At 40.6% G+C, this 26,508-nt stretch overlaps 2 protein-coding genes across 6 annotated transcripts; one reads left to right on the top strand and one right to left on the bottom strand.

The window, feature by feature from the left end:
* Positions 1-6,148: 6,148 nt before the first annotated feature.
* On the bottom strand, positions 6,149-20,642 carry Haus2 (HAUS augmin like complex subunit 2). 3 transcript variants are annotated; one of them, XM_052183343.1, is made up of 7 exons: positions 20,473-20,571; positions 18,226-18,365; positions 16,372-16,464; positions 15,868-15,937; positions 12,117-12,249; positions 9,749-9,857; positions 6,149-7,426 (listed from the first exon to the last, which is right to left on the bottom strand). In XM_052183343.1, exons 2-7 carry the CDS (start codon positions 18,343-18,345, stop codon positions 7,220-7,222), a joined length of 732 nt encoding a protein of 243 aa, XP_052039303.1. In that variant the 5' UTR covers positions 18,346-18,365; positions 20,473-20,571; the 3' UTR covers positions 6,149-7,219. The 3 variants fall into 3 exon arrangements, with proteins under 3 accessions (XP_052039303.1, XP_052039304.1, XP_052039305.1); XM_052183344.1 differs by lacking the exon at positions 18,226-18,365 and having other exon boundaries at positions 20,473-20,642; XM_052183345.1 differs by lacking the exons at positions 18,226-18,365; positions 20,473-20,571 and adding an exon at positions 20,314-20,429.
* Positions 20,643-20,649: 7 nt separating this feature from the next.
* Positions 20,650-26,508, top strand: Lrrc57 (leucine rich repeat containing 57). Of its 3 annotated transcripts, none has more exons than XM_052183347.1 (6): positions 20,650-20,743; positions 20,990-21,095; positions 21,202-21,340; positions 21,919-22,187; positions 24,610-24,795; positions 25,480-26,508. In XM_052183347.1, the coding sequence occupies exons 2-6, from the start codon at positions 21,012-21,014 to the stop codon at positions 25,519-25,521; spliced, it is 720 nt and encodes a 239-aa protein (XP_052039307.1). In that variant the 5' UTR covers positions 20,650-20,743; positions 20,990-21,011; the 3' UTR covers positions 25,522-26,508. The 3 variants fall into 3 exon arrangements, with proteins under 3 accessions (XP_052039307.1, XP_052039308.1, XP_052039306.1); XM_052183348.1 differs by having other exon boundaries at positions 20,676-20,828; XM_052183346.1 differs by having other exon boundaries at positions 20,676-20,899.

The following is a 26,508-nucleotide window of genomic DNA, read 5'->3' as shown; positions in this document are numbered from 1 at the left end:
CTCTACTCAATGATACCTTGGTCAAGGAAGAAATAAAGAAAGAAATTAAAGACTTTTTAGAACACAATGAAAATGAAAACACAACATACCCAAATCTATGGGACACAATGAAAGCAGTGCTAAGAGGAAAACTCATAGCCCTGAGTGCCTCCAAAAAGAAAATGGAGAGAGCATACAGTACCAGCTTAATGACACACCTGAAAGCCCTAGAACAAAAAGAAGCTATTTCGCCCAGGAGGAGTAGAAGGCAGGAAATCATCAAACTCAGGGCCGAAATCAATCAAGTAGAAACAAAGAGAACCATACAAAAAATCAACAAAACCAGGAGCTGGTTCTTTGAGAAAATCAACAAGATAGATAAACCCTTAGCCAGACTGACCAACGGGCACAGAGAAAGTATCCAAATTAACAAACTTAGAAATGAAAAGGGAGATATAACAACGGAAACTGAGGAAATCCAAAAAATCATCAGATCCTACTACAAGAGCCTGTACTCAACACAACTGGAGAATCTGGAGGAAATGGACAATTTCCTTGACAGATACCAAATACCAAAATTAAATCAGGACCAACTAGACCATCTAAACAGTCCCATAATGCCTAAAGAAATAGAAGGAGTCATAGAAAGTCTTCCAACCAAAAAAAGCACAGGACCAGATGGCTTCAGTGCAGAATTCTACCAGACCTTCAAAGAAGAGTTAACACCAATACTCTTCAAACTATTCCACAAAATAGAAACAGAAGGAACACTACCCAATTCCTTCTACAAAGCCACAATTACGCTGATACCAAAACCACAAAAAGATCCAACAAAGAAAGAGAACTTCAGACCAATTTACCTTATGAACATCGATGCAAAAATACTCAATAAAATTCTTGCCAACCAAATCCAAGAACACATCAAAATGATCATCCACCATGATCAAGTAGGCTTTATCCCGGGAATGCAGGGTTGGTTCAATATACGGAAATCCATCAATACAATCCACTACATAAACAAACTCAAAGAACAAAACCACATGGTCATTTCATTGGATGCTGAAAAAGCATTTGACAAAATTCAGCATCCTTTCATGCTTAAAGTCTTGGAGAGAACAGGAATTCAAGGCCCATACCTAAACATAGTAAAAGCAATATACAGCAAACCGGTAGCCAGCATCAAACTAAATGGAGAGAAAGTTGAAGCAATCCCACTGAAATCAGGGACCAGACAAGGCTGCCCCCTTTCTCCTTATCTTTTCAATATTGTACTTGAGGTACTAGCTCGGGCAATTCGACAACATAAGGAGGTCAAAGGGATACAAATTGGAAAGGAAGAAGTCAAACTATCATTATTTGCAGACGACATGATCGTCTACCTAAGTGACCCAAAGAACTCCACTAGAGAGCTCCTACAGCTGATAAACAACTTCAGCAAAGTGGCAGGTTATAAAATCAACTCAAGCAAATCAGTGGCCTTCCTATACTCAAAGGATAAGCAGACTGAGAAAGAAATTAGGGAAATGACCCCCTTCACAATAGCCACAGACAGTATAAAGTATCTTGGGGTGACTCTTACCAAACATGTGAAAGATCTGTATGACAAGAACTTCAAGACTCTGAAGAAGGAAATGGAAGAAGACCTCAAAAAATGGGAAAACCTCCCATGCTCATGGATCGGTAGAATCAATATAGTTAAAATGGCCATTTTGCCAAAAGCACTATACAGATTCAATGCAATACCCATCAAAATCCCAACTCAATTCTTCACAGAGTTAGAAAGAGCAATTATCAAATTCATCTGGAACAAGAAAAAACTCAGGATAGCTAAAACTATTCTCAGCAACAAAAGAAAATCTGGGGGAATCAGTATCCCTGACCTCAAGCAATACTACAGAGCAATAGTGTTAAAAACTGCATGGTATTGGTACAGTGACAGGCAGGAGGATCAATGGAACAGGATTGAAGATCCAGAAATGAACCCACACACCTATGGCCACTTGATCCTCGACAAAGAGGCTGAAAACATCCAATGGAAAAAAGATAGCCTTTTCAACAAATGGTGCTGGTTCAACTGGAGGTCAGCATGCAGAAAAATGCGAATTGATCCATCCTTGTCTCCTTGTACTAAGCTCAAATCCAAATGGATCAAGGACCTCCACATAAAGCCAGACACTCTGAAGCTAATAGAAAAGAAACTGGGGAAGACCCTTGAGGACATCGGTACAGGGAGAAAGTTTCTGAACAGAACACCAATAGCGTATGCTCTAAGAGCAAGAATTGACAAATGGGACCTCATAAAATTACAAAGTTTCTGTAAGGCAAAGGACACCATCAAGAGGACAAATTGGCAACCAACAAATTGGGAAAAGATCTTCACCAATCCTACATCAGATAGAGGGCTAATATCCAATATATATAAAGAACTCAAGAAGTTAGACTCCAGAAAACCAAACAACCCTATTAAAAAATGGGGTACAGAGTTAAACAAAGAATTCTCACCTGAAGAACTTCGGATGGCGGAGAAGCATCTTAAAAAATGCTCAACTTCATTAGCCATTAGGGAAATGCAAATCAAAACAACCCTAAAATTTCATCTTACACCAGTCAGAATGGCTAAGATTAAAAATTCAGGAGACAGCAGGTGTTGGAGAGGGTGTGGAGAAAGAGGAACACTCCTCCACTGCTGGTGGGGTTGCAAATTGGTACAACCACTCTGGAAATCAGTCTGGCGGTTCCTCCGAAAACTGGGCACCTCACTTCCAGAAGATCCTGCTATACCACTCCTGGGCATATACCCAGAAGATTCCCTACCATGTAATAAGGATACATGTTCTACTATGTTCATAGCAGCCCTATTTATAATTGCCAGATGCTGGAAAGAACCCAGGTATCCCTCAACAGAAGAGTGGATGCAAAAAATGTGGTATATCTACACAATGGAGTACTATTCAGCCATTAGAAACAATGAATTCATGAAATTCTTAGGCAAATGGGTGGAGCTAGAGAATATCATACTAAGTGAGGTAACCCAGACTCAAAAGGTGAATCATGGTATGTACTCACTAATAAGTGGATATTAACCTAGAAAACTGGAATACCCAAAACATAATCCACACATCAAATGAGGTACAAGAAGAAAGGAGGAGTGGCCCCTGGTTCTGGAAAGACTCAGTGAAACAGTATTCGGCAAAACCAGAACGGGGAAGGGGGAAGGGGTGGGTGGGAGGACAGGGAAGAGAAGGGGGCTTACGGGACTTTCGGGGAGTGGGGGGGCTAGAAAAGGGAAATCATTTGAAATGTAAATAAATTATATCGAATAAAAAAAAACTTTTTGTTTTTTTAAGACAGAATCTTTTTTTGTTTGTTTGTTTTGTTTTTGTTTTTTGGATTTGGTTTTTTGAAGACAGGGTTTCTCTATATAGCCCTGGCTGTCCTAGAACTCACTCTGTAGACCAGGCTGGCCTCAAACTCAGAAATCCTCCTGCCTCTGCCTCCCAGAGTGCTGGGATTACAGGCATGCGCCACCCCTCCCACCCCCCCATCCCCGTCTGACAGAGAATCTTCTATATAACCCTGATTGTGCTGAAACTCAAAGTAGGTATGCGGACTGACTACCCTCAAACTCACAAGTCATCTGCTTGCCTGCCTCATTAACTGTGGCCTCTGCTACAATTAAAGGTGTGTGCCACCATATTGGGCCTCTTAAACTTTTTCCTTTTAATTTTATTTTCTTTATGTGTATGAATGTTTTTGCCTTAATGTAAGTAATGTCTGTACCCTGTGTCAGTAGGCGGTTGGTTTCCTCAGACTAAAGTTCCAACAGTTGCCTGCTGGTACTCAAACTTGGATCCTCTGGAAGAGTAGCCAGTGCTCTTAACTGCTGAGCCATCTCTATAGCATCTTCTATATAAATTCATGTTTTACAAACATCTGAGAAAATCTCCTGTGATGATGCATACACATTCATTACGATATTAACTGTATTATGGCTTCTTCTCCACCCTCTCCCTATATAGTTTCTTCAAGTCTCCCGATTTCACTGAAACTCCGAAAGGACAAACGAGAGCTGAGGATAGCACAGGCCAGAGAAAAGTAAAAAGCTACAAAAGCCAGGAAGAGTGGTCCCAAATAGTCTACATATTGACATAATTATTCTGGAATCACATTTACCTATCTCACATACTTCTTCTAATTTAAGTAGAAAATACACATTCCTGATTTTTTTTCATTATCTACATGTAGAAGCTGAATTTTAAAATTTGATCAAGGCTAAGTGGTGGTGGCATAGCACTTGGGAGGCAGAGGCAGGTGGTGGATCTCTGAGTTCAAGGCCAGTCTGGTCTACAAAGCAAGTTCTAGTACAGGCAGGGCTGTTAGCCTGCTTGCTGGATATCACCACCTCCAACTCCCCTACTGGGCGTACTTGCTTATTAAATTACTTTTTATTTCTGTTATGTGTAGGACTGTGGTCAAGTGTGGAAGTCAGAAGACAAAACTTGGGTGATCTCACCTCTCTTAACAGCTTTGTATAGAAACTAGCTGGCCTTTCTTCTGCCTCCCATTTAGCTGTAGAATATCCAGTTCTATGTGGGTTCTGGGGATTTGAACTCAGGCCCTTACCCTTTCATGTGAACTTCTGCCCACTGAGCCATCTCCTCAGCTCCTGCCTGTGTTCTTGCTCTCTAACTCAAAACTTTCTCTTCTTATTCATCTTATTCTTCCATGAAACTGTAGAGATACCTGCCCTCAAGTTTCACAAAAATAAAAACACTTGTTCAGGTGACATATGCCTCTACTCCCAATAATTGGCAAGCAGAGGCCGGAGGATTGTTGAATCCAATTCTCTCTCCATCCCAGGTAACTGTCTTCTATAAACCAACTCACTCTACTTACTGACCACACTAATATAAGATTTTCTTTTCCCTCTGTTGGAATTTAGGCTTACCTTAAGCTTTTGAGTCAGAATGCTTAAATGTTTCTATGTTGTATGTGTTAAACTAAGAGTAATTTTTTTCTGTTACTTGGGATTCATATTGGAGCCACATTAATTGAAATTTATTTTTACAGCTTGAGTCATTAATAGAAATAAAAATTAGAAAACCACATAGAATATTGATAGTGACAAAATAATGAATGTTTACCCATAAAATACACAAGAATTCATACATGGAAAATGAATAAATGTTAAAAGAAATTTGAGATGAAATATAAATAAGGATTTTACTGACTTGTGTAGGTGATGTTCAAAATCTTAACGCCACTCTTGTATGGCCCATCTGTAAACGCTGGAGACTTTAAAGACAATCTGTTGTTTTAACAGGGCCCTTTTCGGGGGTAAAGATTCTGTTTGCTTGTGAACATCTACTTTACTCTCCACCAAGTGGACTCTTGCATTAAGAGGATGATGAGCAGGTTTGCTAAACTCCCACAGTACAGAATGAAACTGTATGGAAATCTTAATCCATACATTTTAAAGGAAAACAGATCCCAGTTTAAATGTAAGGAAGAAATTCTTACAGTACTGATATGAGAAAACCTTGAGACAATTGTTACAATCTCTACTTTAAGTATACTATCCTCCATATTAAGAATAACACTAAGTAGGTAAAATATATCAGTATTTTCCATTACAAACCTCTAAACTTCAGCCAGATATGATGTCACATGTCTGGGATTCCAGTATTCAGGAGTCCAAGGCAAGGAAAATCATGTGCTTGAGACCAGCCTGGGATACATATTGAGTTCAAAGTTCTGCCTTGGCTATATATAGGAAGGAGCAAAACAAAAAATTCTAAATTTTTATAAGAAGACTCTTTTCTGTTGGTCCTAAGTCTGCCAGCACACATCCTCAGTGCTTATTTCTCAGGCGGTCCTAAGAATACAACCAGGTTCAGTGAGTGATCTGCTAAGAAGAGTTATAAGACTTAGTCATCACACTCACAGCTGTGACTTAGTACAGCAACTCACCTGTTAAATGCTGCCATCAAAATCAAAAGTGTTAGCGATGAGGTGTTTTGCAATGCTGCCAGCAGCGGCCAGGACCAAAGGTCCTTCCTACTTGGTATGGTCAAGCATCCTAGGCGCTCAGAAGGAAACAAAGTATCCCACACAAACCACACTGTACAGTATGCTCACACTGAGCCCTTCTTAGCCTTTTTTTTAAAAAAAAGATTTATTTATTATTATACGAAAGTACACTGTAGCTGTCATCAGACAACCCAGAAGAGGGCATCAGATCTCATTACGGATGGTTGTGAGCCGCCATGTGGGTGCTGGGATTTGAACTCAGTACATTTAGAAGAGCAGTCAGTGCTCTTAACCGCTGAGCCATCTCTCCAGCCACCTTCTCATCCTCTTATTACATAAGTTTCTAGATGAGTCAGTCAAGGAACCACTGCTTTATGAAGTCTTCAAAGGGTAACAGTCCTGGTATGTAGCTATTCTTCAATCTCACAAGAATAATCACAGCGGTTTTAGATTCAGGAACATTCCAATTCAGAAATGTTTTCAAAAGATGTAATGCAGAATCCTAATACAAGATCTTCGATCTGAAGAATGTTCAACTCACTTATAATATATATATATATGATAATTTATTAATTATCATATATATAGTTAATCATTTTTTTAATATTTGGGTTTTTTTTTTAATTCAATTTGAGTGCTCTGCTGCACATACATCTGTAAGCCAGAAGAAGGCATCAGATCCCCTTAGAGATGGTTATGAGCCACCATGTAGTTGCTGGGAACTGAACTCAGGACTGCTGGAAAAGTGGCCACCCGCTGAGCCAACTCACCAGGCCCCATAGTTGATCGTTTTTAAGCTTCACTGAAGAGAGTGAAAACACATGTAATGAAGTGAAAACATATATACTCCAATGTCCGTTCTCTTTCTCTCTCTCTCTCCTCTATTTTTGTGTGTATAGGCACATATATATGATGACACATGTGTGGACAGCATAGGATGATATGATGACACATGTGTGGACAGTATAGGATGGAATCTGTGGGAATCAGTGATCCCCTTCTGATAATGTGGATCTCAGGGACTGAACTCAGGCTGGGAGGCTTAAAGCAGGAGCTTTTCTTTACTGAGACATCTTTCTGGCTCTGCTATTCCAATATTAAGAGGGCTCTTTCAGTGTTGCTAGCAACAAAGCCTATCAATATCCCTGTCATACCAATCTAGAAATGGACTTCTTTGACTACATGTAATTAACCAAAAGTAAAGATGGCATCACTTGGCATTAGAGGTTCCAGTGTGAGCCTTAGAAAAAAAAGGTAAAGGAGTCACTATATCAAGTTCATGAAGATGACTTTCTTCAGTTAGCATTTTGGGGATATATAATGAAGTTTCCATTTGTAGTTCTCGCCACTTGAGTATATTCTCTACCAGTTCTTCCGCCTTGTTCATCAAAATGTCCATCTTGGCTAAAGCTTTGCTCTGTAACATTTGAAATAAAGAAAAATAGAAAAAAAATCTGTTATTGATTACAGAAATAAATACTTCAAAAATTAGCATCTGATGTTTTTCTATCCTTTACTGCAAACATTCCCTAAAACAGTAGATTGGGGTGGGGGCAGGGAGAAAGAGGTAGGTAGGCTAGGGTTTGAGATGCAGAGTTCCATTTCCATGGAAAGACTGTAGATGGGAGTAAGTACAAGAGCCAAGAGAAACTCTTACATTCCTTGTAAGAGTCTTGAATTACAGAAAAGTATATGGAATGGAAATCTCAATTTAGGACTTGTTAGTGTGTAAATGGGATTAGAAACCTTGCCCTAAAACAAATAAACAAAAACCAAAAATAAAAACTGTGTCTCCACTCACCCACCCCCAATCCAACCTTACATATGTTCTGTCTGTGAGCTCACGTCTCCTCTGCCATCATTTTGAATAACCCACTACATCTGGCTGATTTGGAATTTGTGGTATCCTTCTACCTCATTATCCCCCACAGGCATGTGTGTGACACCAAAATTGTCTTAAACTGATTCTAAAGGGTGACTGAAATCTGCAATTCTGCAATTTTCTTCTGGAGCTGGGGACAGAGCAAAGGCCTTTCACGTACTAGGTAAGCACTATAGAGAGTGGACTCTTGACCCTGAAAGTCTGTGTTCCTAACATATTCTAGATGGTCATGATCCTTTCTGTTCTCACTAGGGCTCAATCTAATCTATCCGATATTTGCTCCATGAGTAAAGGATAGTCCTAATCAATCCACTCCTCAGAATTTTTCCTTAAAAACTGAAAATGGACTGGAGAGACAGCTTAGCTGCAAGAGTGCACTTGCAGCTCTTCTAGAGGACCTAGGTTTGATTCCCAGCAACCACACAGCAGTTCACAATTATCTGTAGCTCTAGCCCCAGGGCAATTGATATCCTTTTCTAGCCTATGAGAGCGGCAGACACACATGGCACAAAGAGATACATGCAGGCAAGACATCCATCCATATACAAAAAATTAAAACAGAAATGAAAAACAAGGGTCTGGAGACATGATTGAAAAGTTAAAACGCTTCCTGTTCTTCAAAAGGACCCAAGTTTGGTTCCCAGCAAACCTGTCAGATGGCTCACAATTGCCTGTAACTCCAGCCCTAAGGAACCAACGGGCTCTCTCTCTCTCTCCCTTTCCCTTTCTCTCCTTCTCCTCCCTCCCTCCCTCCCTCCCTCCCTCCCTCCCTCCCTCCCTCCCTCCCTCCCTCCCTCCCTCCCTCCCTCTCTGTGATGTGAGTGCAGAAACATACACACTTTTTAAAATAAAGTAAAAACCACAACCTTCACTACCAACAAAAAATGCAATGGCTCCCCAGTATTCAGAGAGTAAAGTCTAAAGTTCTTAGTCTACTGGGAGGCTGAATCAGGAGCATGTTTGCGAGCTCAAGGCCTGTCTGAAACATATAGTGAACGCAAAGTCATCCTACGCTAAAAAGAAAGAACCTGCCTAAATAAATAAATAGATCTCTCTCTCTCTCTCTCTCTCTCTCTCTCTCTCTCTCTCTCTGTTTTTTTGTATTTGGTTTTCTGAGACATGGTTTCTCTGTATAGCCCTGGCTGTCCTGGATCTCACTCTGTAGACCAGGCTGGCCTCGAATTCAGAAATCTGCCTGCCTCTGCTTCCCAGAGTGCTGGAATTACAGGCGTGTGCCGCCGCCGCCGCCACCTCGACCTGGCAATGGGCAATAGATCTCTTTTTTAAAGGTTGGTTTTTAAAGATAGGGTTTATCCATGTAGCAGCCATGGCCATTACAATTACTAACAATTATAGGTGCAGGGAACCATGCCTGGTTAAGAAAATGTTTGTTTTTCTTTTATGTTTCATGATTTTAACTAACTCAAAGTGAAATAAGCCAAACAAAGAAAGACAAACATGGTAAGTCTTGTCTAGTATGTATTTCTATATTTGAATGCTCTGTGTGTGTGCGTGCTGTAAAAGTAAAAGGGAGACAGTGCGGAACAGACATTAAGGGTGAGAGTGAAAGAGTAACAGTCCATGTGACATGCAAACAAAAAGACTCTATCTGGAGGAAGGGAGAGGGCCAAGAGAGCTAGATGGAGATAAGAGAAGACAGCCGCAGAGAAGCCATTAGAACAAAGGCTAATCACAGCCACAGAACAGCATCATGATGAAATACATTGCTTTGTTTGGTATCTTAGGAGCCTGAGCTACATGAGACTAAAAAGTAAAACCAATACCAAAAAAGGCAAAAGGTAATACAGCTGAGATCCTAGTATAAGAACAGAGGGCAGCTATATTAATGATACTCACCATTTTCTTTAGGTTTGCATCTAAATGAGGGATATTTCTAACTATTTCAAGATGGGTTTCCAATTTCTCAATGAAAGTCACAGCCAGATCCAACATATGTACCATATATCTGAAAGAGAGTGTTACAGTTTGAATATAAATTTATCCCACAGGCTCCTGTGTTTGAATGGTTGGTCCCTATTGGGTGATTCTGTTTGGGGACTTATTGGAGTTTTGGAGCACTGGTAGATGTGGATCACTAGGGACAGACCCTGAAGGTGTTCTCCAATTCCTAATTCACTATGGTGTAAAGAAGCTATGCTGCAAGTTCTTACCACTACAGATAGAGCTGCCCCAACCACAGTGCCTTCCCTACCATGCTGGATGTGTTACATCTAAACTGTGAGCCAAGTCAAACCTCTCTCTCTAACTAAGTTGCTCTTGTTAGTTATTCTGGGACAGAAAGGTAATGCAGTTAGAAAAACAGTAACTTTTCTTCTTCAGTTGTTTTTTTTTTTTTCCTTTAATTAGGACTGTTAACTTGAAATAAGCAAGTCTACCTGTAATCCCAGCACTCTGGGAGGCAGAGGCAGGCAGATTTCTGAGTTCAAGGCCAGCCTGGTCTACAGAGTGAGTTCCAGGACAGCCAGGGCTATACAGAGAAACCCTGTCTCGAAAAAATCAAAATCCAAAAAAAAAAAAAAAACCAAAAAAACCCTGAAATAAGCAAATCTAATGAGAATCATTAACCTTTTAATGGAATTATCAGTAGTAAAAAAGGTTCTTCTCTTTTACTTAGGGTAAAACTTAGGTTGTCATGCAAACAGAAAAAATGGAATAAGCTAGGCATCATGGTATTCATCTTTAATACCAGCAATCAGGAGGCAGAGGCAGGTGGATCTCTGTGAGTCCAAGGCTAGCCTAGTTTACAGACTAGTCTACAGCTAGGGGTACAGCTAGAGAACCATTGCCTCAAAAGACCCAAAAGATTAAAAAAAGACACATTCATGATAACTAAACTGGATGGAACTGGGTGTGTGGCAGGTTTTTATTCCCAACATTTGGGAGGCAGAGGCAGGAGGATCTCTGACTTTGAGATCAGCTTGGTCTATAGAGTGAGTTTTAGGCCAGCCAACACTATATATTGAGCTCTATCTCAAAAAAGAAAGAGAGGAGGAGGAGAGGAAGAGAAGGATGACAACCTTCAATGGTTGATAATAACCATCTCACATAAAGCGACTTCCCTAAACAAAACCTCATATTGGTTCGGATAACTGAGAAGACACCAGGGATAAATTCTACATTGAAAAGTATCACATTGGGCTGGAGAGATGGCTCAGCAGGTAAGAGCACTGACTGCTCTTCCAAAGGTCCTAAATTCAAATCCCAGCAACCACATGGTAGCTTACAACCATCTGTAATAAGATCTGATACCCTCTTCTGGTGTCTGAAGACAGCTACAGTGTACTTACATGTAATAGATAAATCTTAAAAAAAAAAGGGGGGGCTGGAGAGATGGCTCAGCGGTTAAGAGCACTGATTGCTCTTCTGAAGGTCCTGAGTTCAAATCCCAGCAACCACATGGTGGCTCACAACCATCTGTAATGAGATCTGATACCCTCTTCTGGGAGTGTCTGAAGACAGCTACAGTGTACTTACATATAATAATAAATAAATCTTAAAAAAAATATATCACATATTTTTTCTGAATGTACATTGGTAAAATCTTCAAAATCATTACTCAGCTCATCTTTTTGTTGTTGTTCTTTGTTCTGTTTTCAAATCACTAGCCTGAGACTGAGATATATTATCTGTAGAGTTAAGTACAAAGTCCAACATCCAATTTTTTTCATCCTCAACTACACAGCAAATTTGAGGCCAGCCTATATAAGACTGTTTCAAAAAAAAATTTGTTTTCAGGTTTTGTAACCCTCTGATCCTCATCCTCCCTATCTTTTTGAGAGAGTGTCTTGATATGTAACCCTGGCTAGCTATTCTAAAACTAGCAACTAGCTCTGTAGACAGGCTGGCTTCAAACTTAGAGATCCACCCTCTGCCACTCCAGTGCTAGGACTAAGGTGTGTGTCACCATGGCTAGCTTCAGTTTTTGATTCTCTTATGCTTTTCTTTTCTTGAGTCAGGGCTTCCTCTGTGTAGCCCTGGATGACCTGGAACTTACTCTGTAGACTAGGTTGGCTTTTTCTTTTTACCAGTTATATTTAAAAAAGAAAAGACACTTTCCAGTTTAATGCAGCAACACTAGTAATGTTAATAAATACAATCAATAATACATTGTTTAGTGAATTATGCTACAACATAACTGCCAGGTTAAATAAAAACTACCTTAAAAAGACATGCATAATTCTCCATTTCCGCTTCTTGGTCTAACCTGTGATAAACAGCTTCCAATGGCAAGTTCTCCTGGCACATGGGTCTCAGCAGTCTTTGCCTGATGGCATGCTTCTCTTTGAGCACTGCTTCCAGATGATTATTCATGCTTTGCAGAACATCACATTTCTCAACTACATAAACCAGAGATAGCAACACAGTGAGCAATAGGAAAAGTATGTTTTAGAACTGTTAAAAATGTCTTCCTTGGGGACTGCAGAGATGGCTCAGTGGATAAGTCCACTTATTGCCTTTTCAGAGAACCCCGCCCAGGGGTGGCACTATTAGAAGATGTGGCCCTACTGGAGTAGGTGTGTCACTGTGGGTGGAGGCTTTTTTTTTTCTTCTTTTTTTGTTTTTTTTTTTTGGATTTGGTTTTTTTTTTTTGAGACAGGGCTTCTCTGTATAGCCCTGGCTGTCCTGGAACTCACTCTGTAGACCAGGCTGGCCTTGAACTCAGAAATTTGCCTGCTTCTGCCTCCCAGAGTGCTGGGATTACAGGCATGTGCCACTACCACCCGGCATGGTGGGGGCTTTAAGACCCTCATCTAGCTGCCAGTATTCTGCTAGGAGCCTTCAGATGAAGATGTAGAACTCTCAGCTCCTCCTGTACCATGCCTGCCTGGATGCTGCCATGTTCCCACCTTGATGATAATGGACTGAACCTCTGAACCTGTAAGCCAGCTGCAATTAAATATTGACCTTTATAATACTTGCCTTGGTCCTAGTGTCTGTTCACAGCACTAAAACCCTAAGACAGAGTCAGACCTACTCTAGGCAACAGAGATCCTTATCTCAAAAGCAGAAAACAAACAAGTCAAATAAACTAATCCCATAATCTCTGTAGACATCTTACTTTTGCTTTCTTTAGTAACCCAAGTTTTATCTTCATTTTCAATTATTTTCCCTTATGTTTCCTACCAACAACCAAACTATAATACTAAATTATTTCCTGTATTTTTCAAGTCTACTTTTTATTTGGTTTTTAAATCCAGTACCAGGGCCAGAGAGATGGCTCAGTGGATAAGAGCACTGACTGCTCTCCCAAAGGTCCTGAGTTCAAATCCCAGCAACCACATGGTGGCTCACAACCATCCATAATGAGATTTGACATCCTCTTCTGGTGTGTCTAAAGACAGCTACAGTGTACTTACATATAAGAATAAATAAATCTTTGAAGAAAAAAATTCAGCATCTATCTATACACCCTTTCTGTTTTTAAAAGGACCTATTTGAGAGTAGGTTGTAGACAGCACGGCCTTTATTCCTTAGAAAAAAATTTACAGCATGTGTGTATGTGCTTGCAGGAGTGCCCACATGTGTGTCAAGGTGCCAATATGAAGGTCAAAGAACAGCTTTCAGGAGTTGGTTCTCTACTTCCATGTGGATCTTAGGGACTAACTAAGGCACTGGGTTTGATGGCACGTGCCTTTATCTACTTAGTTATATAGCACACATCTTTGATTCTTAAAACTTTATTCTAAGAACATTCTCTTACATAACTACAGAACATTCCCAAATTCAGAATTTTTCCCTAAGGAATTTTATCCTTTTTAGCTTTTTTTTTTTGTAATCTCTGGAAACTGAGCCTAGGGCCTAATACATGCTAAATAAACACTCAATTACTGAACTACATCCCCAGCCTTTCCCTCAATATTTGTTTAGAAAGCTTGAGATTGTTAATTTATTTAATTCTGTGTATATGTGTGTGTGTCACAGTATTCATCTGGAAGTCAGAGAACACTTTCTCATCTGTTGTCTTTTACTCTGTGGATGCCAATATTTGAACTCAGGTTATCAGGCTTAGTTGAAAATGCTTGGGGCTGGAGAGATGGCTCAGTGGTTAAGAGCACTGACTGCTCTTCTGAAGGTCCTGAGTTCAAATCTCAGCAACCATATGGTGGCTCACAACCACCCATAATGAGATCTGACACTCTCTTCTGGTCTGTCTGAAGATAGCTACAATATACTTACACATAATAAATAGATAAATCTGTAAAAAAAATGCTTTTACCCACAAGCATTTTTTTTCTAGTTAACACATTTTACTTTTTTATTTTCTGTAAAACTCTGTAAATAAAATACAAAACCAAGGGATATGGTGAGGCAGAGCAAGATGACTAAATGGCCAGGCCTCTGACATACACGGTTTGTGGCAAAGACTATCAGATCCGCGGCTGGGAGGCACTTCATCATTTCAGCCCACAGCATTTTTACCACTATCCCATCTAACTGGTCCTATCTGTTTTGTAACATTTATTATTTGTATGTGGGAGTGGGTGCATGCACACATGCTATAGCACATGTACCATGTAGATCCTGGGGACTCAACTCAGGTCCTCGGGGTGGCAAGGGCCTCTGCTTCTTGAGCTATCCTTCAGCCCTGTTTGGTTTGTTTTTTGAGACAGTTTCCCATGTTCCAATCTAAGATCAAACTCATTATGTAATCAAGGATGACCTTGAACTTCTCACTGACTCCCTCTACCTCATTAGTGCTAAGATTAAAGGTATATGCTACCAGACTAAATATGGAGTGCTAGGAATTAAATCCAGAGTGTTAGACATGCCAAATGAGTACTCTACCAATTTCAGTTATATATACAGCACTTTCAGAAAACTTAATACTGCTCTCTTGTCTTTGAGAAGTTACTATAGTTTGGAAACATTAGATATAGTGTGTCCCACAAGCATTTAGGTGTTGACAGCTTAGTCTTCAGTGTGGTGGTTCTGGGATGAGGGGTGGAGCTTTCAATAGGAATGAGGAGCAATTATGTCATCAAGGGCAATGCCTTTGTAAAGAACTTAGTTCAACTAATTTTCAAGACCCTTCCCTGCTGGGTATGTTGCACATGACTTTAATCAAATATTAAGGAGGCAGAGGTAGGTGGATCTTAGGGGTTTAAGGCCAGCCTGGTCTCCATAGTGCTAGCTAGGATTTCATGAGACCATGTCTCAAAACAAAACATATAAACAAAAACCCTTCCTGCTGCAGAGTGCTATTATTTTACTACTTTTTAAAAATGGTATCTTTATGTGTATGTGCATTTTGCCTACATGCATGTATATGCGTTATGTGCATGCCTGGTGCCTACGGACATGGGTTCCTTGAGACTGGAGTTAGATGACAGTGAGGTACTATGTTGGTGCTGGGAATTGAACCTTGGTCCCTGGAGCCAGAATGAGCCAGCTCATTATTCTATTCTTAAACCCTGCTTGCTTGAGCTTCAAAACAAAACAAACAAACAAACAAACAAACAAAAACTTAGTTCCGCCCAGTTTCTGATTACTGGCTAGTTCTCCTGGAACTGATGTTATAAGAGTGAGACTAATGCCTAGATTTTCTGAATTCTTGTCCTGCAATGTGATCTTTCTTGTCAAGACCTCCAGTGTTGGAATGGCACCACTACAGCTGAGCTAATGTGTCCCTCCAAACCTCCAAACCTGTGAGTGAAGTTAATCTTTTTTCCTTATACATCACTAAGCCCCAGATTAGCAGAGGAGCCAGCCAGGCCATGTCTGTATACTGGTTCCAATAGTCAGGTAAACTGGATGGGTTCATGGCTAGCTAAAGGTACATAGGAAGACCCTGCCTAAAAAATGAAACAAAAACCCTGGAGACATGTTAGGGCATGTCTATGGGGCAGTACCTGGGAAAGATTATGACATTAGAATTCTGCTGCCTGGTGTTTATATGCTGGTATAATTCAAGAGCAAGTTGAAATCCTAGTGATTGTTCTCTTAAGCAAACTTACCCAAATAGGAAGGATGAATAAGATCTGCTGTATCCTTTTCTAGCTTCAGAAGTTCAATTTCCAGATTGTTCTACTCGAGGAACAAAAGTAAACTTTAGCTCACACAGAAAGCATCCCAAAGTTAAAAGCTTAAAACACTGGTAAAGATGGACAAGCTACAGAAACATGGTACAAGATATAAACATACTCCTTAAATGGGGTGGAAGGATGGTTTATATGAAAGCCAGGAAAATCACTGGAGCTTTTCATTTTGGTGTCTTGACTTCCTGTTCTACAATTAACTAATAGGACAAGCCCCTATCAGCCATGCACTAGGCATTGTTTCAATTGCAAAAGAATACTATTCAAACCAATTAAGAAGTGTTTTTGTTTGTTTTAGTTTAAAGTTGGGCATCAACTCTAAGGCCTCTTGTATGCTAAGTATCCACATTTTCTCTAAAATACATCCCAACATACTACACACTTTTTAAATGGAAAAGTAGAAGTGAAAAGTTCATTATTTACCTGATAGATTTCAGCTTGAATATCTGAGATCTGCTGTAATCTGGAAAAGTTCACAAAGCAAGGAACCATTTTCTTAGATATATCTAACATCTCCTATTGGTAAATAAACAGGGAAAGCATAGTATGTTACAAAAAGTTAGCACACTGAAATAACATACACAAAGGATTAAAAATAATATTATGTCCACCACTGCATTTAACACAAAGAACATATTAAAAGGGTAGAATGAATATCTTCTGTTTTTATTTGATTTTGATAAGGCCTCATGCAGTCCAAGCTAGCCTTGAGCTAAGTATATTTATCCCAAATATACATTCTGGAACTGGGGAAATAACTACAGATCAGTTTGGAAACTCACTGGACCTAACAGTGAGTGAGTTGGACTTCAGTCAAAACTCCTCCCTGACCTTCATAAGCATTTAATTCTGGGCTCATGCTTCCATAGAGTTATAGTCTATGAGTCTATGGCCATCTTGACAGAGAGCATGGCTGCAGGCAGAAATAGAATGGGAGCAGAAGCTGAGAGCTTACATGTTGAGAGACAAGCATGAGGCAGAAAGAGCTAACTGGAAATAGTGTGGGTTTTGAAACCTCAATGCTCATACTCAATGACAAGCTCCAAGACCACATTTCCTAATATCTCCCAAACAGATGAAATCCTTCCACCAAATGGGTACTAGGTATTCAGATATATGCATCTATAGAGGCCATTCTCATTCAAATCACCACAGCATGCATACGATTAAAATCAGATGCTATAGGAAGGAACATGGATACTAGAAGAAAAGAATGTTTGACCTAATCTATCAACCAGAGCAGAGAAACAGGACTGGAAAGAAAGATGGCTCAACATTTAAGAGCATTTGTTACTCATGCAGAGGACCCAGGTTCAATTCCCAGCAACCACATGGTGGGTCACTACAGTTCCAGGGGATCCAATACTTTCTTCTGACTTCCTTGGGCAACAGGCATGCACATGGTACACATACATACATGCAGGCAAAACATGCATACATAAAATATTCATTCATAAAATAAATATATCTTTAAAAAAAAGAGTAGAGAACCATTCAAACAATGGGTATATGTAAACAATTCCTTCCTTTAGAGCTCAGGCTGTGGGCCCTTGTGGTGGCCTGCTTTCAATCTTGATGCTGTGTCTCTCCATATTCTGTGTTATTTCTTCCCTCAGAATAAAGCTATTTTCAATTCTTTAGATAAGAGACCAAGAACCTAAATATTTCTAGCCCAGAGCCCAAACACACTAGTAACATACTGACTAGACTGGGTTAGACAGTCTAGCCAGCAAGCTCCACCTGTATCTGGCCCCTAGCTCTAGGACATATACCATACCATCACATTCTGCTGTTACTGGGGTGCTGGGATCTAAATTCAGCCCTTCACAACTTTTTTGTTTGTTTGTTTTTTGGTTTTTTCGAGACAGGGTTTCTCTGTGTAGCCTTGGCTGTCCTGGAACTCACTCTGTAGACCAGGCTGGCCTCGAACTCAGAAATCCGCCTGCCTCTGCCTCCCAAGTGCTGGGATTAAAGTGCCAGCCACCGCCTGGCTCCTTCACGACTTTTTGATAGGCCAGCCTGGTCTACAGAGTCAGTTTCAGGACTATACAGAGAAACCCTGTTTTGAAAAACCGGGAAAAAAAAGGAAAGAAAGGAAAGAAAGAAAGAAATAGAAAGAAAGAAAGAAAGAAAGAAAGAAAGAAAGAAAGAAAGAAAGAAAGAAAGAAAGAAACTGGGATAAGACTTTTACCATTGTAAATTGGCATCTTGTAATTGTAAATTTAATATACATAAATCTAATTGGCAAACTATTTAAGATTAAGAGTTGTGCTTTACCGGGTAATTGGAATGAGTAGGCACTGGGTGGAAGCAAGATGAACTCACAGAAACTCGCGGGACCCCGCCACTGCCAGAGATATGGCCAGGCTGGCAGGATTGCTGAGGAGCTGGGGTCATGCGGGGTCTGGTGCTAAGGTCTGCAGGGACAGGAGAGTTAGTGAGATGGTCTTTTTAAATATTTCCCCGCTACAAATGCCAGCACTCAGAAGGCAGAGGCAGGTGGATTTCTGAGTTTGAGTCTTGGTCTACAGAGTGAGTTCCAGAATAGCCAGGGCTACATAGTGAAACCTTGTTTCAAAACAAAACAAAAAACCAAAAACATAAAACTGGCTAATGTGTGTTACCTGGCAATAGGGAGATAAACATAAACCACCACTATAAGTGTCTGAGATCACCTATGGTTTAGGAACTTGTATTCTATATTAACACTTTCAAGGACACTGAGTCTCAAATGTGTTAAGTATGAAATAATCCAATAGTTTTATGAAAAGACAACGGCATAATGCAAGGTGAGAATACTACGCAATGTGGTAGAAAGAAAGCAGGGAGGAGGAAGGGCTACCTGAAGAGTACTGTGCCAGGTCCTGGGAAACCAGTTAGCCAGAGCCGCTCACACTTGGAGCAATGCGGAATCTTCAGGAAAAGGCCAAAATCTTTCATGACACAATGCTATCACAGTTCACCCTTATTAGTTTAGCATTATTTATTTAGAGACTGAGTCTTGCTACTTAGCCCTAGATGGTCTGTAACTCACTAGCATCACAGGTGTGCACCACCCATGCCTGGCTGTTAACAACTCATTTTAAAAGATGATACGGCAAAAAAGGAGAGGGCTATGGGAGCTAATTCTTCCAGCTTGCTGAGTGATATTGAATGATTTCTTAGTCTTTTTAGGTGTTTCTTTTTTGTTTAAAGGAGACAAGGTCTTCTCACTATCTTCTCACTATCCTAGGCTAGACTTGAACTCTGTGTCATCTTCCTGCTTCCAGCTCCCAAGTTTCCTAAGTCTTGTGTCACTATATCTGGCTGTTTAGGCTTCTTAGACACTTTAGGATATATCTGAATTCTCTGTTACCTCTTTCATACATCAAAACCAAAAAACAAACAAACAATAAAACAAAGGGGCCAGAGAGATGGCTCAGTGATTGAAAGCACTGATTGCTTTGCCAGAGGATTCAAGTTCAATTCCCAGCACCTACAAAGCAGCTCACAACTGTCTGTAATTCCCATTCCAGGGGACCTGGCGCCTTCACACAGACATACAAGCAGGCAAAAACACCAATATACATGAAATAAAAATAAAAGTATTGGAAAGTTCTTCCACCATGTCTGCACTGCTAATTTCTACAGATGAATTCACTTTCCTCAACTTCATTTTGGTATCAGCTTCCTTCCTTCAAGCATAATGTACATTTTCTCACTCCCCCATTCCCTTCAGCCATTTTGTTATTCCTTCACATATTCAACTTCTTTCTGTCTATCTGCTTGTTGTATATACATGTCCAAAATCTTCACAGTGCAAAACCACACACACACACACACACACACACACACACACAAACACACAACTTTAATAGATGCTGCCCTTAAGAGTCTCTGCTAGAATTCTTGTGTACTGGGGGGCAGGGGGGAAGATGTTTCAATAATTCCCATTAAGAGGCGTTGTCGAAAATGCTTTTTAAAGTACCTGCCAGTATATTTCTCACTGTCCCCCACTCTAGTTTATAGAGCAGTGGTTCTAAAATGAGTGCCTCACAAGCCCTTTGGTGGGGTCAAACTACCCTTTAACAGACTAGACATGGATAGCCTAAAGAACCATCGGAAAACACAGATGTTTACATTAGGATTCATAACAATTGCAAGATCACAGTTATAAAGTAACAACGGAAATGATCTTATGGCTGGGGGTCACCACAACATTAACTGTATTAAAGGGTCGCAACCTTAGGAAGGTTGAGAAACACTGTTCTAGAGGTAGTATCACTGGAAGAAAAAAAAAGCGGAGCGCTTTTCCATCTCCTACCAACCGGCCTAGGATAACCCACTCAAAACACCCACTCAGTCCCTCACACTCGAAGAACCCACGGGAGTATGGTCACGGTCGCAGTCTCCAAGGAATGCTACCAGATAGTGTACACAGTCCTCAACTGGCTCACGCCTCACTGACGCCGGCATAACCAGGACCACCACCTCATAGCAGAATTTTGTCGCCACCTTGATGACGCCGTCGCTGCCCCTACGTACCTCAGTGACTATCCCCGAAGCCACCAAGTGGTTCAGCAGTAACCCAGCTGCACTTTGAGCGGACGCTGGGTCCCAAGGGTTGGCGGCAGCCATGGCTTCCGCACACCTCTGGAACTGGCGCGAGGATTGAGGAGCACACAGCGAACGGGCGCGCGGTTTGATGATGTCACAGGGCGTTCCCGCCCGGGCGGAAGCCCTGGGAGCGCGTCTCAGGCGAGCGCGGGTCCCGGGTGTTCTCTGGCGGAGTCTTCTCTGCACTGAGCGATAGGAGGCGAGTCTCAAGTTCCCCGTTCCCGCAGCAGCTATCGGAGGCTTCCTGGCCCTTAGCTCAGCTGCCAAAGCATCAAGACCTTGCGGTAGCGCTGTCTGCTCCCCTGCTTTCTCCTTGCCACTCTTGGGCTGGCCCCTGGGAAGTGATAGGCAGAAGGTGACAATTGGGACAGGAGACCCAAACGGGAGATTTAGCGATGGCTGCACGTCTAGATTGGGAGGTGACAGCTATGCTTCTTTCCTGCAGGGAACTGAGCCGTGGCGCTAGGATGGGAAACAGTGCTCTCCGTGCTCATGTGGAAACAGCGCAGAAAACTGGTGTCTTTCAGCTTAAAGACCGTGGTCTGACCGAGGTGAGACCTGAGGGGACCGGACCAAGAAACTAAAAGGGATAGGGATGGCGGGGTGGCGAAGTCTGTTGGTGCAGGATTTTTCCACACTGTGAGCTCCTTTCTCCAGTTCCCCTCAGAGTTGCAGAAGCTGACAAGCAATCTTAGGACCATCGATTTGTCCAACAACAAGATCGACAGCCTACCACCTCTGATAATAGGAAAGTTCACTCTGCTAAAGAGCCTCTCCCTCAACAACAACAAACTGAGTATGGATTTTGTGGCTGGGCAGCTTTTGCTAGTAATCAGCAGTTATGAAGGGTGTTTTTCCTGTTAGATGATTTTTTTGTTATGAAATCAGATTAGGTGGATGCAGAATGTTGAGTACTGAAGCTGTTGTCTCATGTAATTAAATCTAAAAGCCTCCTTGGGTAGTATAATTATTATTACTAGGGAAATTTGAACTTGGAAGACCTTTGGGGATCGATGTAAACAGTTATCTAATTGGAGTGGGGGTGGAAAGGGAGGATCTTTTAAACTTCCCCAGATTGGTTTTAGAATACACCTAAGCCTCTTTACAAAAGGAACCCATTATACACATATACACTTTTCTGCATTTTGATGGATTCTTAATCTCCCAGTTTGTGAAACCTAAACATGACGTGAGAATTCTATGTAAGAAGTCAAGCCCGGTGACTTAGGCCCTAGCTACTCAAAGACTGAAGCAGAAAGTTCATAATTAAAAGGCTACCCTAGACAACTTAATACCCTGTCCCAAAAACAAGATGAAGTGGGCTACCATGCTTTTTATGTCAGATTTATGTTTTAAAAAAAATTTCTTCACCAGCTGTTCTACCTGATGAATTATGCAATCTGAAAAAACTAGAGACACTAAGCCTCAACAACAATCACCTGAGAGAGCTACCATCTACCTTTGGGCAGCTGTCAGCCCTGAAGACGCTGAGTCTCTCTGGGAATCAGCTGGGAGCATTACCACCCCAGCTTTGTAGCCTGAGACATCTAGATGTAGTAGATCTCTCTAAAAACCAGATTCGGAGTATACCTGACACAGTCGGGGAGCTGCAGGCCATCGAACTCAATCTCAACCAGAACCAGGTCTATACTTTGTGTGTGTTGCCCCTCTTCCCAGTGTATGTTTGCACTTATGGTCTTCTGATAATTTCCTGTTCCTTAAACGATAATCATGGAATTGAATATTAGAAGCTAAAAGGTATATAAGGTGAACGGACTCCAATGCTCCGTATCATGTAGTGGGTTGATAGTGGCTGTATAATGGGGTTGAAAGTGTTTTGAGGAAGGTAGAAGAGAGTAACAGGGTGAGATAATTAAAAAAAAAAACCAGTTGAAAGTTTTACAAATATTCAGTTTCTTTTCACAGCAATTATTTAGTGAGGACCCATGTCAGGGATGATATAGTGTAGGAATGAAACCTATACCGATTGGATCTGAGAGTCAGACATCAGACGTTGAAAAATCCCTAAGTGGTAGCTGTTCTGGAGCTAGGTTATAATTGGACAATTTTATAAGTGAACTGTTTGTTTTGAAGCTCCTTGGTTAACAGTATAGAGAAGTGCTCTGCTTTAGATATGAGGTACAGTGAGGAAAGAAAACATTTGCGATTAGGTAGCCTTTAGTTTTTAGCATTTATGGTTCCATATATGTACATTATATATGTATATTAGCTACTATGGTCATGTTATTACTGTGCTAGATTGTAGTTAGCATAATATTCAGTCTTGAAGGTTGGTTTTGTCTTTTCCTTGAGATTTCTAGGAAAGAACTGTCATTGGTATTAGTTGACTTATTTCACATTCTTTACGGCTAGAGTATACTTGGATAACCTGGAGAGCTTAAGGTCACCTTAGTGTTTGATTCAGTAAGAAGTCTAAGAATCTGCATTTTAAGTTACTAGGTGGTGATTTGAGATGCTAGGTAGTCAACAGAATTTAGTGGCCTAGCACTGGAGAAGAGCTAAGTAGTACAGTAATTGTGTAGCATATACCAGACCCTGGTTCATCCTGCAGCATGGGAAGGAAAAGACTTGGAGCTTTTAATGGGCAAAGAAGTGGCTGGGTCAAAGACAGAGTGTTTGGAATTGACCTGGAGGACCTACAAAGCTACTAAATGGACATGCTGAGTTCATTAGATGAATTATCCAAATGTTTTAGTAAAAATTGTAGATACAAAGCTGTATTCGAGATTAGTACATAGGACTATTGATACCTATTTTGAAGTCACAAGTGAAATGGTTTTAAGAATGATTTTCTTAGGCAAATGGTTGGAACTGGAAAATCCTAAGTGAGGTAAACCAATCACAAAAGAATACACATGGGATGCAATCACTGATAAGTGGGTATTAATTAGCCCAGAAGCTCTGAATTCTCAAGACACAGTTAACATATCAAATGATACCCAAGAAGAGGGAAAGAGAGGGCCCTGGTTCTGAAAAGAGTTGATTCAGTATTGTAGGGGAATACCAGAACAGGGAAATGGGAGGGGGGGTGACTGGGTGGAGGGAAGAGGGCTTATGAGACTGATGGGGAGGGGGAACCGGGAAAGGGGAAAGCATTCGGAATGTAAACAAAGAATATAGAAAAAAAAATGATTGTTTTCTAGATGGTTGTGAATGTTAAATAGGAAGCATTAGGAATTTATTTCCACTTGAATATAATTCTAAAGAAATAAAAAGGGTTGTGGTGGTGCCTTTTATCCCTGCACTCAGGAAGCAGAGGCAAGGAGCGCTCTACAAGTTAAAGGCAAACATGGTTTACAGACCAAGTTCAAGGACAGCCAGTACTTCACCGAGAAACCTGTCTCAAAAACAAAAACAAAAAAAAAAAAAACAAAACAAAAAAACAAAACAAAACAAAAAGAGATGGAGAGATGGTTCATCGGTTAAGAGCACTGATTGTTCTCCCAAAGGTCATGAATTCAATTCCCAGCAACCACGTGGTGTCTCACAACCATTTGTAATGAGATCTGATGCCCTCTTCTGGTGTGTCTGAAGAGAGCAATGGTATATATATAAAACATCATATAAAAAAAAAGAAAACAAACAAAAAATGCCAACCCCCCCCAAAAAAATACAGGAGAAATTCAAAAGTCATGCACAAGAGGGAGTCTCAAGAAATGGATGGGTCAGTCAGATGCAGCAGTGTGGGAAGCATGAAACTTTGGCTTCAGCGACAGAGCAGAATAGTAGGTATCAAGATGTTCACGTGGTTGTTTCTGAGTGGCAGCTTACTGGTAAACTTTTCCCTTAAACTTACATGATTCTCATTATTTCCTACAATAAATGCACAGTGCTGTTATTATTAGTTTTTATTTCTGAAAAGTTACTGGTAACCTTCAAATAATTTGGAAGTGGAGGAGTAACAGAAGGTATGTAACAGGCTTCTGTGACGAGTAGGTAGTGAGAAAACGGAGGCGGCAGAAAAAACTAGGACAGTCAAGATCTGCTCCAATGTAGCAGCATGGCCATCGTGCTCTGTCCTCTTACTGTTTTGTTGTTCAACAGATATCTCAGGTCTCTGTGAGGATATCTTGCTGTCCTCGCCTCAAAGTCCTCCGGCTGGAAGAGAACTGCCTTGAGCTCAGCATGCTTCCACAAAGCATCCTCAGTGACTCCCAAATTTGCCTGCTTGCTGTGGAAGGCAATCTCTTTGAAATAAAGAAACTTCGAGAACTAGAGGGTTATGATAAGGTGTGTATTAACATCTTTATATTTCTAGTGCCTGCTCTAGAGAAAAAAAACTGATGGGATAAACTCAAGTGATAGCTACAGTTAGCATCTGACAGGTTCATATTTTGGAGGTAGTTCTCTAAGGCTTGGCCAGACTGTATTGCGCCAAGTCACTTTCTCCACATTCTGCTTATTGCATCTTTTGTTTCTTAGCCAAAATAAATAAATAAATAATAAAATTTTAAAAAAGGCAAACATGAATGACTTTAATAATTGAGTAGATTTTGCCAGGTTTGACAGCAGGGTTTTAACCCCAGCACTTGGGAGGCAGAGGCAGGCAGATCTCTTGAGTCCAAGGCCAGCCCAGGGCCATATAGTGAGATTCTGTCTCATACATTTTATATGAAATTACTCAAGTCAAATTAAAAAGGAAAAAAACCCCATAAAAACCTAAGTTAAAAAGTATCCTTGTAGGGGCTGGAGAGATGGCTCAGGAGTTAAGAGCACTGACTGTTCTTTCAGAGGACTAGAATTCAATTTCTAGCACCCACACAGCAGCTCACAATTGGATAAAATTGTTGCTGGGGACCCAACACCCTCACACAGACATGCAGTCAAAACACCAAACTACATAAAATTATTGAAAAAAAGTATTCTTTGTTTATAACAAAATGCCATATGTATATTTTTCTTTCATGTTTTTAGTACATGGAGAGGTTCACAGCTACCAAGAAGAAATTTGCGTGATATTCTCCAGGATGATGGGACAGACTTGGAACCTCTGTTGGAATCTGACTGAGTCAAAGGCTGCTGATGTTGGATACACTGCAGATAACATTTTACTTAATGACTTTTTCCTTTTTAGGACTGTCAGATAAGCTAAATGAAAGGGATTTAGGAGTAGGAGACAGGAAGAGCCCTTCATCTTAAGCCATGTAGGCCATGGCCAGTGTGGATCTTCAAAACCATCATTAGTTGGGCTCTAAGGAAGCAGTAGAGTTGTTGTTCATGCAGGGAGGGAATGCTGTTAATACAGGGATCCATGCCACCGCTCGAGACTTTGTTGAGTTGCAGACTGTCAGCTTTCATAAAGTCGGTCCCTATCACCTCTGTGTTAACACTTCATATTTTTTATGAAATTCTAATTTGTGGGAAACATGATTAAGGATGAATGCTTTCGTTCCAGTACATTAACTCAATAGCAGTGTTTACACTTAGAACTTGGGATGTATATAAATATGTAGCTGTCTTAAAGAGAGCTTTGTCAAGAGGAGCACCAACCCAATAGCCACCAAGAATGTTCCCCAAGGCTGCAGTAGCAAATTTTTTTTTTACTATTGCAGGTGCCTTATTGGTAGAGGGCTCTGAATGAGCTAAAACTATATGCAAAAATTATTTAAAAAATTTTTGTTTTTAAGACAGGTTTTTGCTATGTAGCCCAAGCTGGCCTCAGACTCAAAATCTCCCGACCTCAAACCTCTCCCCTCCCCCACATGCTGGGATTAATAGACATGCACCATACTCAGCCTACTTGTAAGATTTTAAATTAATTTTAATAATCAAGATTTTCCTGAAGCTTTGTTAAAAATCATGTGCTATTTCTGGTAACCCCTCCCCCTTTTGTATTTATAACTGTACTAATCAGATTACCTTCAAGAAAACCATTGCTACAATTATTTTAAAATAACCTATGTTTATCATGGTTATTCTCTGAATGAGAAAATATTCTAAATA

This window comes from Apodemus sylvaticus, chromosome 5 (assembly GCF_947179515.1).
Source record: "Apodemus sylvaticus chromosome 5, mApoSyl1.1, whole genome shotgun sequence".
NCBI classification, from domain to species: Eukaryota; Metazoa; Chordata; class Mammalia; order Rodentia; family Muridae; genus Apodemus; species Apodemus sylvaticus.
This window is presented reverse-complemented; position numbering and strand designations above follow the sequence as displayed.